At 32.8% G+C, this 15,192-nt stretch overlaps 1 protein-coding gene across 1 annotated transcript in view; it reads right to left on the bottom strand.

Moving 5' to 3' along the window:
• Positions 1-15,192, bottom strand: part of ADAD1 (adenosine deaminase domain containing 1) — a 48,737-nt gene that overhangs the window by 5,223 nt on the left and 28,322 nt on the right. The window contains exons 9-10 of the mRNA XM_082463102.1: positions 10,105-10,342; positions 5,822-5,954 (exon numbers count right to left, since the gene is read on the bottom strand). Of these exons, the coding sequence (XP_082319228.1) occupies positions 5,822-5,954; positions 10,105-10,342 (371 nt within the window). The remainder of the gene's footprint in view (positions 1-5,821; positions 5,955-10,104; positions 10,343-15,192) is intronic.

Genomic DNA, 15,192 nt, shown 5'->3' with positions numbered 1-15,192 from the left:
TGAAAAATCTCTGTTTTTTTTCTGGAGCATTTAGAATATTCAAATTTAATGTAATTATTGATATAGTGGATTTATGTCTGCCATTTCACTTTATTTCCCAAGTCCTGTGTCCTTCATTTCTCTGCTTCTTTACTGCCTTCTAGTCCTTTTAAAAATGCATTTTTAGTACACCATTGTAATTCCTCTGTTGATGTTTTAGCTGTACTTTTCCAGCTATTCTCTTCATGGTCACTTTAGGAATTACAATATGCCTCTTTCTCTTACCATAGTCTGCTTCAGATTCATACTGACTTAATCCTGCCAATATACAGCAACTTTGTTCCAATATTGATCCATTTCTTTCTCTGTCCTTTATTATTGCCATTTATACTCCACTTACATACAATATAAAATTCAGTAATACAGTGCTAAAATAATTTTAAACAACTTTGGTTTTTTAAAGAAAATAAGAGAAAAAATACACACATCTTTTATATCTACCCACATAATTACTGCTTATAGTATTCTTTATTCCTTCCTGTATCATCTGGTATAATTTCTTCCAAGCCTCAAGGACTTCCTTTGGAATTCCTTCTAAAGAAGTTATGCTAACAACAAATTTTCTTAATTTTTGTCTACCTGGCAACGTTTTTATTTTGCTTTTGTTTTTAAAGGAATCCTGTACCCATTAGCAGTCACTCCTCATTCTCTCCTCCCCACAGCCCCTGGAAATCAGTAATCTACTTTCTGTTTCTATGAATTTGCCTATTATAGACACTTCATATAAATGGAATCATACATGCAGCCTTTTGTGGCTGGCTTCTTTCACTTAACATTTTCAAGGTTGACCCACACTGTATAATGTATCAGTACTTCAGAGTTCCTTTTACGGACGAATGGTAGTCCATAGTATGGACATGCCACATTTTGTTTATCCATTCATCAGTGGATGAACATTTGGATTGTTTCTACCTTTTCTGTATTATGAATACTGTTACAGACATTTATGTATAAGTTTTGGTGTGGATAAGTGTTTTCAATTCTTTTATGCATATACTTAGGAGTGAAATTCCTGGGTTACATGATAACTCATATTTAACTTTTTGAGGAACTGTTAAATTGTTTTCCAAAGTAGATGTACCATTTTATATTCCTATCAGCAATGCATGATAGTTCCAATTTTTTCACATTCTTGACAACACCTGTTAATGTCATTCTTTATTACAGCTATATCCTAATGTGTGTAAAGTAGTATATCACTGTGGTCTTCATTCGCATTTTCCTAATGACTATGTTGAACACCATGTGCTTATTGGCCATTTTAAAATTTTCTTTGTGGAAATGTCTGTTCAAATCCTTTGCTCATTCAACAAATTTGGTCATCTGTCTTTTTATTATTGAGTTGCGAAAGTTTTTTGTGTATTCTGGATACAAGCCCCTTATTAAATATATGATTTGCAAATTTCCTAATGATAATTTTTGAAATGCAAAAGTTTTAATTTTAATGAAGTTTAAAATACTATTTTTTTTTCTTCTGGATTGTGCTTTTGTTATATCTAAGAAGTCTTTTTTCTTATTTAGGGATACACATATTTTCTCCTATGTTTTTCTCTGAGTTTTACAGTTTTAGCTCTTATGTAGGTCTATCCATTTTGAATTCATTTTTGTATATGGTATGACGTAGAAGTCCAAGTTCATTCTTTTCCATGGGGATATTCAGTTGTCCTAGGACTACTCACTGAAAAGACTGTTTTTTCCCACTGAATGATCTTGGCACTCTTATTAAAAGTCAATTGACCATAATTGCCAGGGTTTACTTCTGGACTGTCCATTATATTTCATTGATCTATATGTTTATACTAATACCAGTATTATACTATCTTGATTATTATGGCTTTGTAGTATGCTTTGAAATCAAGAAGTGTGAATCCTCCAACTTTGTTCTTTTTCAAGATTGCTTTGGCTCTTCTGGGTTTGCTTCCATTACTGCTAATGAGAAATCAGCCTTAAAATGTATTGGTCTATGGTTGATAACTATTTTCTCTCTTGCTACTTTCAAGATTTTCTCTTTGTCTCGGTCTTAAGCAGTTTGACTATGATGTACCTAGGTGTGAATCTTTATTTTTTTCTTTCTTGGGGTTTCTTGAGCTTCTTGGATCTGTTAATATTTTTCCTCAAATATGGGGATTTTTAAAAGTAATTTCTTCAAATGTTTTTCCTGATCCCTTTTCTCTCTCCTTTTCTTCCAGGATTCCTAGCATTGGGTTGGCCAAAAGGTTCATTTGGTTTTTTCCGTAAGATGGCTCTAGTATCACTTAGCTGTCTTTAACTTCATTCAAAACAATTTTGTTATACTGTATGTGACAGCTGTCATATCACTGTGCATTTAAAAAAAGACTTATCAAAATTGGTGAATTTTTGTGTAGCCATTTTAATACTGAAGATGGAAGAAAAAAAGCAACATTTTCAGCATATTATGCTTTATTATTTCAAGAAAGGTAAAACGCAGTCAAAATGAACAAAAAGATTTGTGCAGTGTACAGAGAAGGTGCTGTGACTGATCAAACGTGTCAAAAGTGGTTTTTGAAGTGTGGTGCTGGAGATTTCTTGCTGGAGGATGCTCCACGGTTGGGTAGTCCAGTTGAAGTTGACAGTGATCAAATCAAGACATTAACTGAGAACCATCAACGTTATACCACGTGGGAGACAGCCAACATACTCAAAATATCCAAATCAAGTGCTGAAAACCATTTGCACCAGCTTGGTTATGTTAATCACTTTGATATTTGGGTTCCACATAAGTTAAGCCAAAAAAAACCTTCTTGACTGTATTTCCACATGTGATTCTCTATTTAAGTGTAATGAAAATATTCCGTTTTTAAAACAAATTGTGACGGGTGATGAAAATTGTATACTGTACAATAATGTGGAACGAAAGAGATCGTGGGGCAAGTGAAATGAACCACCACCAACCACACCAAAGGTCGGTCTTCATCCAAAGAAGTTGATGTTGTGTATATGCTGGGATTGGAAGGGAGTCCTCCATTATGAGCTCCTTTCAGAAAACCAAACGATTAATTACAACAAGTACTGCTCCCAATTAGACCAACTGAAAGCGGCACTAGATGAAAAGCATCCAGAATTAGGCAACAGAAAATGCATAATCTTCCATCAGAATAACGCAAGACAGCATGTTTCTTTGATGACCAGGCAAAAGCTGTTACACCTTGGCTGGGAAGTTCTGATTCATCTGCTGTATTTACCAGACACTGTACCTTTGGATTTCCATTTATTTCGCTCTTTACAAAATTCTCTTAATGGAAAAAATTTCAATTCCCTGGAAGACTGTAAAAGGTACACAGAGCAGTTCTTTACTCGAAAAGAAAAAGTTTTGGGAAGATGGAATTATGAAGTTGCCTGAAAAATGGCAGAAGGTAGTGGAACAAAGGGTAAATACGTTGTTCAATCAAGTTCTTGGTGAAAATGAAAAATGTGTCTTTTATTTTTACTTAAAAAACGGAGGCAACCCAATATAAGTTGGTACACTTAATACTGTTCCACAAATCTTTGAAGCTCTGTTCATTTTTCTTTAACCTGTTTCATTCTGTCCTTTAAAATAATTTCTTTTGATCTATCTTCAAAGTCCACTGATATTTTTTCTGCAATCTCAAATGTACTGTTGAACCCATCTAGAGAATTATTCATTTCAGTTAGTGTATATTGTTTCAATCCTAGAATATTCATTTGGGGTTTTTCTTTTTGTAGTTTCTATTTCTCTACCGAGAATACCTATTTACTGAAACATTGTTATATTTTCCTTTAATTACTTGAACATATTTATAATAGCTGCTTTGAAGCCTTTGCTATATTCAACATTGGGATCCACTCAGAACCAGTTTCTACTGAATGTTATTTTTCCTGAGTATAGGTTTTACTCTCCTGTTTTTTACATATTCCATAATTTTTGGTTGAAAGAGACTTTTTTAGATAATATATTGTAGCAACTCCGGATTTGTTTTATTTTTATTTTTTTAAGTTTGCTGCAATTGTGAGATCTGTTTTCCCCATGGTGTGTATTGTCTCTTTCCAGTTTTGTTATGTTTTAGCCTGGCTTCCTAGTGATTACCCTGTATCTGCAAAGCTTAGTGATAAACAAATAGCTTAGTGATAAGGAAAAGATTTCAGCAGACATTATGCTCAAACACCTTAAACCTAAAAGGCTTCCACCTTTTTCTGATCAATTCATTTGGGGAGGGGTGGGTGGTACAGTGTATTTAATGTTGCAGGCAGTTCTATTTCACACTTTCACTCTTTACTGGGTTCTCCTGAGTCTCCATTGCACATGAGTGTAATTTCTCAGTCAGCCAAGGATATATAGAGAATTTCTCTCAACCCTTCCATGGCTCTTTCACTTCCAAGATCTACCTGTTAAGTTACTAATTGGTATACCACTTGCCCCAAGGACTGCAACCTTGGGCCAGCGAAGTTACTGATTTTCTCCATTTTTTTTCCTTTACCAGGTTTGGCACATTTAGCTGAAAAAATCACAAATTTTCACCCTCTGCCACAAATCAAGTTCATCCCCTCTAGCAGAAAATCTACTACTTTTGGTGGCATTCTCAATCTGATAAAACTACAGTTCTTGCCGTTCAAACTAGCAGAGAGGAAGGAGACGGAACAGGAACAGCTTTGGGCAAAGGTGCCACAAATTCTTGCTGTTCTTACCCAAAGTTCTAAAAGTTTTACAAGAATATACACTTTTCAGTGTGTTTTCTGCCTTTAGTTAATTACCAGAGTTGTGAAAAGGGGTTTTTTCCCCTGATAATTTTGTCCAGTTTTATATTTTTTACAGAGATGACTTGCAACCTCTTTATGCCCAAACCAGAAATTGTCTAGGTAAGCTTTTATACTTAAAAATGTTTGTATACACAAACAAACCTATAGTTAATATTAATTGCTTTACAGGATGAAATTATACAGTTTGAGTATTAAGATATTGGTGAAATTAAGAGACTTTCACATAATACTATATTATTACTGAAACTGAAATTAGGTTATCAAAAACAGTTTGTATTTAATAATTTGATAACATGGATACATCATATTATGAAATGGCTCAGGTCATAGTATGTTGAATGAAAAAATCAGATTAACAAGCATATATAATATAAGCTTAATGTTTTAAAATATATGCATACACAAAAATATAAATACATGACAAGAAACTGAAATAACATGCTTACATTACAAGATTAGGAGTATTATATTTGAGTAGTAGGTGGATTTACAAGTAATATTTCCCTTCTGTACTTAAAAAGAAAATTCTAAATTCTCTACTCAGACATGAATTATGTTTGTAATACTAAAAAAAGAATATATATTTTTAAAGATAGAAAAAGGCTATCTACATCACTTAAGCCCAAATCACAAAATCAAATTAAAGGTGTTTCACAATTTTAAGACAGGCAAATTAATTTATATGAATATACTAATATATCATTTTAGAATACTTAAATGCTATAGTTAACATAGTTAATATCATATACATAAGAAATTTTATTACCATTTTGTTCCTCTGGGTACGACAGTAGGTTTTGATCAATATTGTCAAAGTAGGTACACACCATACTGAGGTAGCTACTTTAAGGGGCAACACTTATTTACATATCCAATTTCCAGCATGTTCACTTAAAAATTAATTTTACCACTACATGGCAATCTCTTATTTTCAGGAACTATTTACCCAACTTTTGCTATGTATCATCATCGTTATAAAATTACCACATTATTATTGTCTTAAATTTTTATTTCAGTGATTAGCTTCATTCCTTTAAAGACTTACCTTAGCTGCATGATATGTACTAGCTTCAAGTAAATCTTCTTTTTTAGCTTCTTTGGCAAGCAGGTTAAATCGACTTAACATTGCAGCCTTACAAAGCCGACTTGCCATTGACACACCACTTTTAAATGGGGAACTGAAGTAGAAAAGAATGAAACATTCACTAATCATTATTCAGTGATTTATGTTGGCACTTGTAGGGATTAAAACCAACACAGAATCTACAAATATCTCAATTATGTGCAGTGTATATAGTGAAATTTTTTTACATAAAATTATTCTGAATATTTAACTTTCTGAAGCTAATTTCTTTTATGAAATTATAGTTTAAGTTATCAGAGTATTGCATTAAAAATTAAAGCAGAAGATTGATATTTGGAACATTTCTTTTGTTTGAAGCAAAATTAATCTATGGTGATCCAAATTAAAACAGTGGTTCTACCAAGGATTGACTAGAAGAGGGCATAGAAGTATTTTCTGAAATCAAGAAAATGTCCTGTATTCTGACTGAGGTAATGGTTACACAGGCATATATATATATAAACTCATGAAACTGTACAGTACATTTCACTCTTTGTAAATTTTGACTCACTAAAAAAGTAAAATATACACACTCACCTCACCACTCTCCATATATATGTATGTATGTATGCACATGTAGATACGTATTCTTCTATGTTTCTAATAGAAGTGGGTCCACAGATCATGAGCTTTCTTGCTATTGTAACTCTTTCCCTTCATTATATCTTCTCATTAGTTGTTCTTGTGATAGATTACAAAAATTGCCAAAATCCTTTATTCCTCCCTGTCGCCATGCTGTTTACAATGTAACTTTTCAGATTCTCCCATCACTAACTATGGTTGATTGCTCCTCCCCGTGAATTTGGGCTGGCCCTGTGACTTGTTTTGGTGAATAAAATAGACTATGTGCCAGTTCCAAGCCTGGGCCTCAAGAGGCTCTGTGTTCTCATTCTCTCAGGACCCCTTACTCTGCCATGTGAGCCTCCTAAGACTGGTCTACTAGAAGACAAGAGAACACATGGACCAGAGTCCAGCTGTCCCTCTAAGATCAGCCAAGATGCCCTACAGCTGACCTAGAGTGGACCCCAGACACATGGGAGAGCCCTACCAAATCTAGCTCAGTTGACCTAAGGACTTGAACAGCAATAAATGGCTGTTGTTTTAAGCAACTAAGTTTTGAGATAGTTTATATGCAATAATAGTTAACATACATGCTTATTAATGAAATGTACTAATCTCTATATATTAATTTTCCACCATCATACCTTTTTTTGGTGGTGGTTTTTTAGATGATCCTCTTGGGCTTTTCAGGTATAAAATGATACCATATGCAAAGAGTCGTAATTTTACCTCCTCCTTTCCAATATTTTATATCTCTCATTTCTTTCTTTTGTTCAAATGCATTAAATAACATGTTAAATAACAGCAATAACAGTAAACAATCATGTCTTGTTTCAGATGTTAGTAGAAATGACTCTGAGATTTCATCATTAATCATGATGGCACTTTTGGACTAATAAAGATATATTTTACCCTTAACAAAAATATCTATTCCTTTTTTATTGAGTATCTTTATCTAGAATAGTTATAGAGCTGTATCACATGTCTTCTTAGAATTTATAAAAATGAATATATGGTATTTTTCCCTAGGTCAATTAATATGACAAATTACATTAATACGAGTTTCTAATTTAGTATTATTTTTATTATGTTATTCTCACATTTCTAGAAAAAATGCCGTTTGGTATTATTGTATAAAATATATTATTGTAAGGTTCTGCTTCCTAATAGTTTATTTAGCAATTTTGCTTGGATATAAAAGTGAGCTTGGTCTGTAACTTTTGTGGTAGGGGGGCAGCAATCTTCTATTAGGTTTAAGTATCAATGATACACTCGCTTCATAAAAGCATTTGAATGTTTTCTATCTTTTTAGATAGCATTGGAAGTTTCTGCTATTTAAAGGTTTATAAAATTAATCCGAACCACCTCAGAATGGTGCTTTCTTTGAAAAAGAGGTAGGGCACCTTCTTGGTAACTTTCTCAAGAAAATAATGTTAGATTTTTTTCCCTCTTCTGTACCAATTTTAGAAAAATTTTTTCCTAGAAATATATGCATTTCACCCAGATTTTCAAATATATTTGCGTGGTAGAGCAAAGAAGTTTCTTATGACTTCTTTTAATTTTCTCTGTAATTACTCCCTTATCATTAGTATATATGAGATTACCTACTGATTTTTTTTCACAGAATCCGTTTTTTTATGATCATTTCTAACTTCTTCAGTTCTCTAGCTCTTTAATTTACATTTCTAGTTTTATGAACTTCTTCATTCTGTTTATTTTCATTATTTGTTGCTATAAGCATCTAAAGAACTGGCTTTTCCATTCACTTTGCTTTAGCTATATATCCTACAAGTCCTGAAATGCAATGCACTAAACATCCTTGTTTTCTAAATATTCTAATATTTTCTAAATATTCTAAATATCCTGTATTCTAAATATTCTGTGGTTTCATTTTATATTTCCTCTTTGAGCCAAAAGTTGGAGAACTTCTTTTTCCCAATGAAAGTGGTTTTTAAATATTCTGATTTTGTTATTTACAGTTTGATTGCATCATAATCAGAGAACACTGTCTACATCACTTTTACTTCTTCGAATTTCAGGTTTTCTTTGTGGCCTAACATATGGTCAATTTTTGTTAATGTTCTGCAGGTTCTTGAAAAGCAGGTATATTTTATATTTTATGGTACAGAGTTTTAAAGAAATTAATCAAATCTACCTTATTGTTATTTAAGACTGTTATATTCTTGCTTATTGTTTTGTTTACTCAACCTACTATGAACTGAAAGAGGTGAATTATTGCCTCAACTAATAGTGTATTTCTATTTATCCTCTTATTTTCTGTAATTTCTGCCTTATGAAGGTTGATACTATGTTATTTGTTGCAGTTACTCAGAACTGTTCTTCTTCGTGGATTATATTGCTAAAGTGTTCTTTGCCTTATGTAATGCTTTGGGGATGAATAATCAGATCATATCTCCTTTCTTTGTGTTTGCAATCACCTGGCAAGCACTTAGCCATAATAAATGAGTTAAGCTCATTTTACATTAATTTCATCTTTGTTATACTATTATTTTATGTTTTCAGTAAACAGTTTTTTTATTATTATTTTTTTGGCCTTGCCATGTGGCATATGGGGTATATTAGTTCCCTGACCAGGGATCAAACCCATGCCCCCCATATTGGAAGCATGGAGTCTTAACCACTGCAGCACCAGGGAAGTCCCTCAGTAAACAGTTTTTTAATGTCTTCCACAGAAGACCTGTTTTGTTTGTATGTGTGTAGTCTGTTATTAACAGAAATACACTTCTTTATGCTGACTCAATGCATAAGTAGTATAATTCATCCTAGTTGAAATAATCAATAGTATGCTTGACTGAGTTCATACCAAGAAACATTTGTATGTGATCTTAATTTAAGATTAATTTGTCTTTCACAAAGAAAGCAAATTTAGGCACTTAAACTTTTAACATTATTCATTACCACATTATAAATGTATGTTCACACCAAAAGGAGGATTTTAATTTTACCTGATAATCAATGTCAGGGATATTACAAAGAAATGTCTAAAAGGCATAATGTATTATGGCTAAGAACAAAGGCTTTGTAAATAAAATCCCAGATCAGAATCCTAGTTGTGTCACTTAATAGTTGGGTGACTTTAAGCAAGATATTTAAACTAGCTTGAATCTCAGTTTCTTTACCTGTAAAAAAAACCAACAATATCACCTAACCCACAGGGTTTTTATAAGAAAACAGTATAACATAGTACAATAGTTCTCACACTCAAGTGTACATAAATAATATTTGGGAAAGTCGTCAAAAATACAGATTCCGGAGCCCTAAATCCAGACATTCAGATTCAGTAGGAAAAACTGAATTTTTAAAACAAATACATTATATAATTCTAATGCTAATGATCACTAGAGAAACAAAGGATCTGGAGACTGATTTTGAATACTGGCTCCACCACTTACTACGTAACTTTGGTAAATTAATATAACTTCTCCAGGCCTGTGTTCTCATCAGGAAAAAAAAAGTTTTTTAATTAGTACAATGCCTGCAACATAGTCACACTTGACAACTATTATTATTATTAATCACAATTCAAAAAATTGTATTCAAAAAACAAGACAGTTTTTAAGAATCATATTAAAATGTATTGTTTTGCTTAATATGTGATTTTTGAAGAAATTAGTGACGCTAACCTTTCGGTGATCTTCCCACTTAGGCCATCCACAATCTCCAAAGAAATGTCCCCTTGTGCCCAATTCAGACTCAGGAATTTATATTCCAAGTTTGTTTGAAATGGATATGCAGAAGGTACTAAACTAATATGAGGTCTGTTGACCAAGTAAAACATTGGAAGTTTTGAAGTGAGTGCATCATCAACACGTTGCTTTATAGCAATTTCTAAGCCTCTAGTATCGCTGCAATTCCCATCACCTAGAAAGCAAAGCAAAAACAAAGTAAATACTCAGAAGTTCAATATGAAAAGACTATACCGAAAAAAAGGATATAAATAAAAGTTTAATTGTAAATAGTTCACTTCTTTATCCTGTATCTTGCAACCTTCTCTTTCCTACTTCTACTCTTAGTAGCTACTTCTATACTCTTTACCAGAATCAAGACAAGGTAATAATAGTCAGAATTTCCATTCAAAAAAGAATTTTCCACAGAAAATAATGAATTGACATTTCAGTGAATAAAAGCAAAAAGCCAGACCTGACAAGAAACAAATCAGTACTTTTACAGGGTTCTGCCAGAGAGAACTGGCTCATTCTGTCTTGATTTCTAAGATTACAACATGAAACCAGCACATAATGTAGCAGATATATGTAGCTGAGAAATAGTTGGTTAAAGTATGTTATTTTTCCACATCTGAGAGCCACAGATTGCAACTGTTCCAATACCACATGGTTTAGTTTCACAACACGAAGTAATTTAAAGAATGACCATTTCTGATTATAACTGTGGCCAATGCCAAAAGCTTTGAGTTCTCAGTTAAAATTACTGTTGAAGAAGACAGCTCAAGAAGATCATTAGTATAAAAAAATGGGCTGCATCAAACTTAAAACAGAAGTTAGGGAACAGTCATTCCTATTTAAAAATTAATAATTCCAAAGCAGATCTCTTTCCTCCTTAGAGGGTCTGAAGTTCTCACAAGAGAATCTTTATATACCACTAGACATATTTCACAGATAAAGTTTTGTTTTCACATCACTGGAACTGTTGAGATGGCTACTGGGCTTACACTCACTATGATTATCTGGGAACTAGAAAATGATGTAAAAAGAAAATGAGTTGCTTCTGACACTCTTTTTCTAAGCACTCCTTTGAATGTTCCAAATCAAGAGATACTGACTAATACAGGCTAGTTAAGATATACTTAGACATAGGAAAAAAGTTAAGAAGAAATAAGGTCTGTGGAATAGTCATTGTACCTATAATGAACAGAAAACATGGATTAAAAAAAAAAATGTTACGTATTACACACTGTACTACAGACTAAATGTGTCCCCACAAAATTCATATACTGAAACCTGATCCCCAATGTGATGGTATTTGGAGGTGAGGCCTTTGCAAGGTGATTAAGTTATGAGGGTCAGAGCTCTCATGAATGGAACTGGTGCCCTTATGATAAAAGAGCCCCTAACCCCTCCCACCGTAGGAGGAAATACTGAGAAGACAGTCATCTATGAAGCAGAAAGCAGGTCCTCAGCAGACACTGAATCTCTCAGCCCTTTGATCTTGAACTTCCCAGCCCCCAGAACCGTGAGAAATAAATTGTTTATTGTTTAATCCACCCAGTCTATGATATTTTTTTGTTTTTTGGTAGCAGCCCAAACAGACTAAGACATACTGTAATAAGATAATGACATTGGTTGTGCCTAAAACAGCAAGATAACATTTGGAAAACGAAAACAAAAAAACCTACCAGTAACCCCACGTTAAGATTCTCTAAACATCAAATTGTTCCACCTAGATGTTTTAATGTGGTGGTATAAAATTTAATAGAAAAAAATCAAGTATATTAATATTTTATTACAAATTTTACTTTCTCCATTTATATATGTATGCTTTAATTATTAACTATATCTGAGGTATGATTTTGATTATATCTTGAGGCTAAATCTTGTTCCCAGGAAAATATATCTCTAAAATTATATCAAATAATTTTGATTTGATTCATCTAAAATGATTTGAAATAATAACATAAAACTCAAAGATTAAAGGCAAAGGTTAAATCTTAGCAAAGACTATAGCAAACCTGACCTGAGAACTTTTCTGCATCAAAAGGTCTCAGTTGGGCTTGATATATATACACTAATATGTATAAAATGGATAACTAATAAGAACCTGCTGTATAAAAAAATAAATAAAATTAAATTAAAAAAAAAAAAGAAAAGTTCTCAGGACCTTAGTCTACCGTAAGTTAATATAAGTGAATAGAAACAGTTGCTGAAACAGGTAATGAAGGCATACCTCAATTTATTGCACTTTGCTTTATTGCACTTTGCAGATATTATGATTTTTACAAATTGAAGGTTTCTGGCAACCCTGTGTTGTCAGATGATGTTTAGCCTTTTTCAGCAATAAAGTACTTTTAAATTAAGGTATGTACGCTTGCTTTTTTTTAGACATAACGCTATTGCACACTTAACAGACTATAGTATAGTGTAAACATAACTTTTATGTGCACTGGGAAACCAAAAACTTCATGTGACTCACTTTATTGTGGTGGCCTGGAACTGAACCCACAATATCTTTGAGGTGTGCCCATACAAACTGAAGCTGCATTAATAAAAATACAGTCTCTAAGTCAAAGAATTCAGCATTATTATAGAACTATGCACTACTCATATCATATCTGAAACATCACATTTAGTCTGAGGCATTACATTTTAATACCGCCACCCACAAATTACAGAATGTCTAGAGAAAACAAATCATGCTCCTGTGAAACACAAATGATGTCTAGATAGGAGAAGACATGAAGGCAGAAGCATCTTATCTTTGTATTCTTAATTCTCATTCTATATTTTATGTGAATGGTGCCCCTGAGAGTTATGTAACAGTGCACAGCACCTAGCGTATAGTAGGTGGCTCAATAAACACCTGATGAAAAAGGAACATAAAAGATTAGATTATCAGAGAGCAGTAATCATCAATTCTGGATACACATTAGAATCAGTAAGGATGGGGATATTAACACCAATGCCATTCCCATATTATTTTAAAAGCTATCCAGGTGAACCTGAAATGCAACAAGAGTAAAGAATAATAGTTAAAATTTATTTTTCAAGCGTTCCAGGTGGCAGAATTAGTATTAAGAAGAAAAATAAAAGCACTTTAAAAAATAAAACATGCTGACTCAAAGCATTTATCCATGAAACATTTACTGACTTCCTGGTACAAACCAGACCAAGATGAGGGTCGCAAAGCACCTGCCTTTCAAGAGTGTCAAGTTTAACAGACACAATAGTGAGATTCTAGTCACTGGCTAGGCTCAGACAAAGCTGTCAAAGCTCAATTTAATACAAAAGGCAGAAGCATGAGAAGTTATGAAAACTGAGTATGAGTCCAGGCTCTGCCAGTAGGCAAACTGAATGATTTTGGGCATGTATTTTATTAACATTCTAAACCTCCTATTACTGACCTGAAAAAAAAAAAAAAAAAAGAAAGAAAGAAATGAACAACAGAATCTCTAAGGTTATCACATGCTTCTTAAAAGTTCATGAACTATGTTGAAAATAGATTCCTTCACTAAGAGGGAATCAGAATTTAGTATTCCCTATAATGGAACTGTGCAATTCAAATCAGCGTATGAAAAGGACTCCTGAATGGAAACACCTCTGGATAAACATTCTTGAGGTATTTATTCAGATAACTTTATCTTAACAGGATAACAAATTTGCAAATACACCTTAAAAAACTTGAAAACTAATATAAATCCAGCTCTTTTAATAACTAAGCAAAATGATTTTTTTTCCAGATTACTCTGGATTATTTTCTATACAAATAATAGTGCCTTTTTATACTGCAAGCTTAACACTTTTTTCTTAAAAAAGAAAGACTATCACCATAAAATGACAAAATGAATTATCTGAGAACATCTACAGTATAAAATTAGTTTCCGAAAACTTTCTGAAAAGTTAAATTAAGTCTTATAATAATCTCTCCATTTTTAATTGATCTATTAAAATAACTTAGGTTTTTAAGAATCAAAATAAAGAACTGCAAAAGATTTCATAAGACTTAAGAGAAAAGGGGGCAAGGTCATTATCATCAAATAATTAGATTTAATCTGTATTGTCATTTAGTTCAGAATTAAAGGGAAACAAATTTCAATTCTAAACAGTAATTTTTAAAAACAGTTGGAGAAATCAATAATGGAATAGATTGCCTTTGAATCTTATACTCCACATTATTGGATCCTTTTAAGGTAGGGTTAGATGATCCTCTATCAGAAATGGCATAAAAAGAGTTTGTGAAGACATACAGATGGCCACGAGGCACATGAAAAGATGCTCAACATCGCTAATTATTAGAGAAATGCAAATCAAAACTACAATGAGATATCACCTCACACCAGTCAAAATGGCCATCATCAAAAAAATGGGAACTGTGATTAAAAATCTTCCAAACAAACAAAAGTCCAGGACCAGATGGCTTCACGGGTGAATTCTATCAAACATTTAGAGAAGAGCTAACACCCATCCTTCTCAAACTCTTCCAAAATATTGCAGAGGAAGGAACACTCCCAAACTCATTCTATGAGGCCACCATCATCCTGATACCAAAACCAGATAAAGATACTACAAAAAAAGAGAATTACAGACCAATATCACTGATGAATATAGATGCAAAAATCCTCAACAAAATACTAGCAAACAGAATCCAACAACACATTAAAAGGATCATACACCACGATTAAGTGGGATTTATCCCAGGGATGCAAGGATTCTTCAATATACGCAAATCAATCAATGTGATACACCATATTAACAAATTGAAGAATAAAAACCATATGATCATCTCAATAGATGCAGAAAAAGCTTTTGACAAAATTCAACACCCATTTATGATAAAAACTCTCCAGAAAGTGGGCAAAGAGGGAACCTACCTCAACATAATAAAGGCCATATATGACAAACCCACAGCAAACATCATTCTCAACAGTGAAAAACTGAAAGCATTTCCTCTAAGATCAGGAACAAGACAAGGATGTCCACTTTCACCACTATTATTCAACATAGTTTTGGAAGTCCTAGCCACAGCAATCAGAGAAGAAA

This window comes from Balaenoptera physalus (assembly GCF_965194825.1).
Source record: "Balaenoptera physalus genome assembly, chromosome: 5".
NCBI lineage: Eukaryota > Metazoa > Chordata > Mammalia > Artiodactyla > Balaenopteridae > Balaenoptera > Balaenoptera physalus.
The sequence above is the reverse complement of the archived record's forward strand: the minus strand, read 5'-3'. Positions and strand labels throughout refer to the sequence as shown.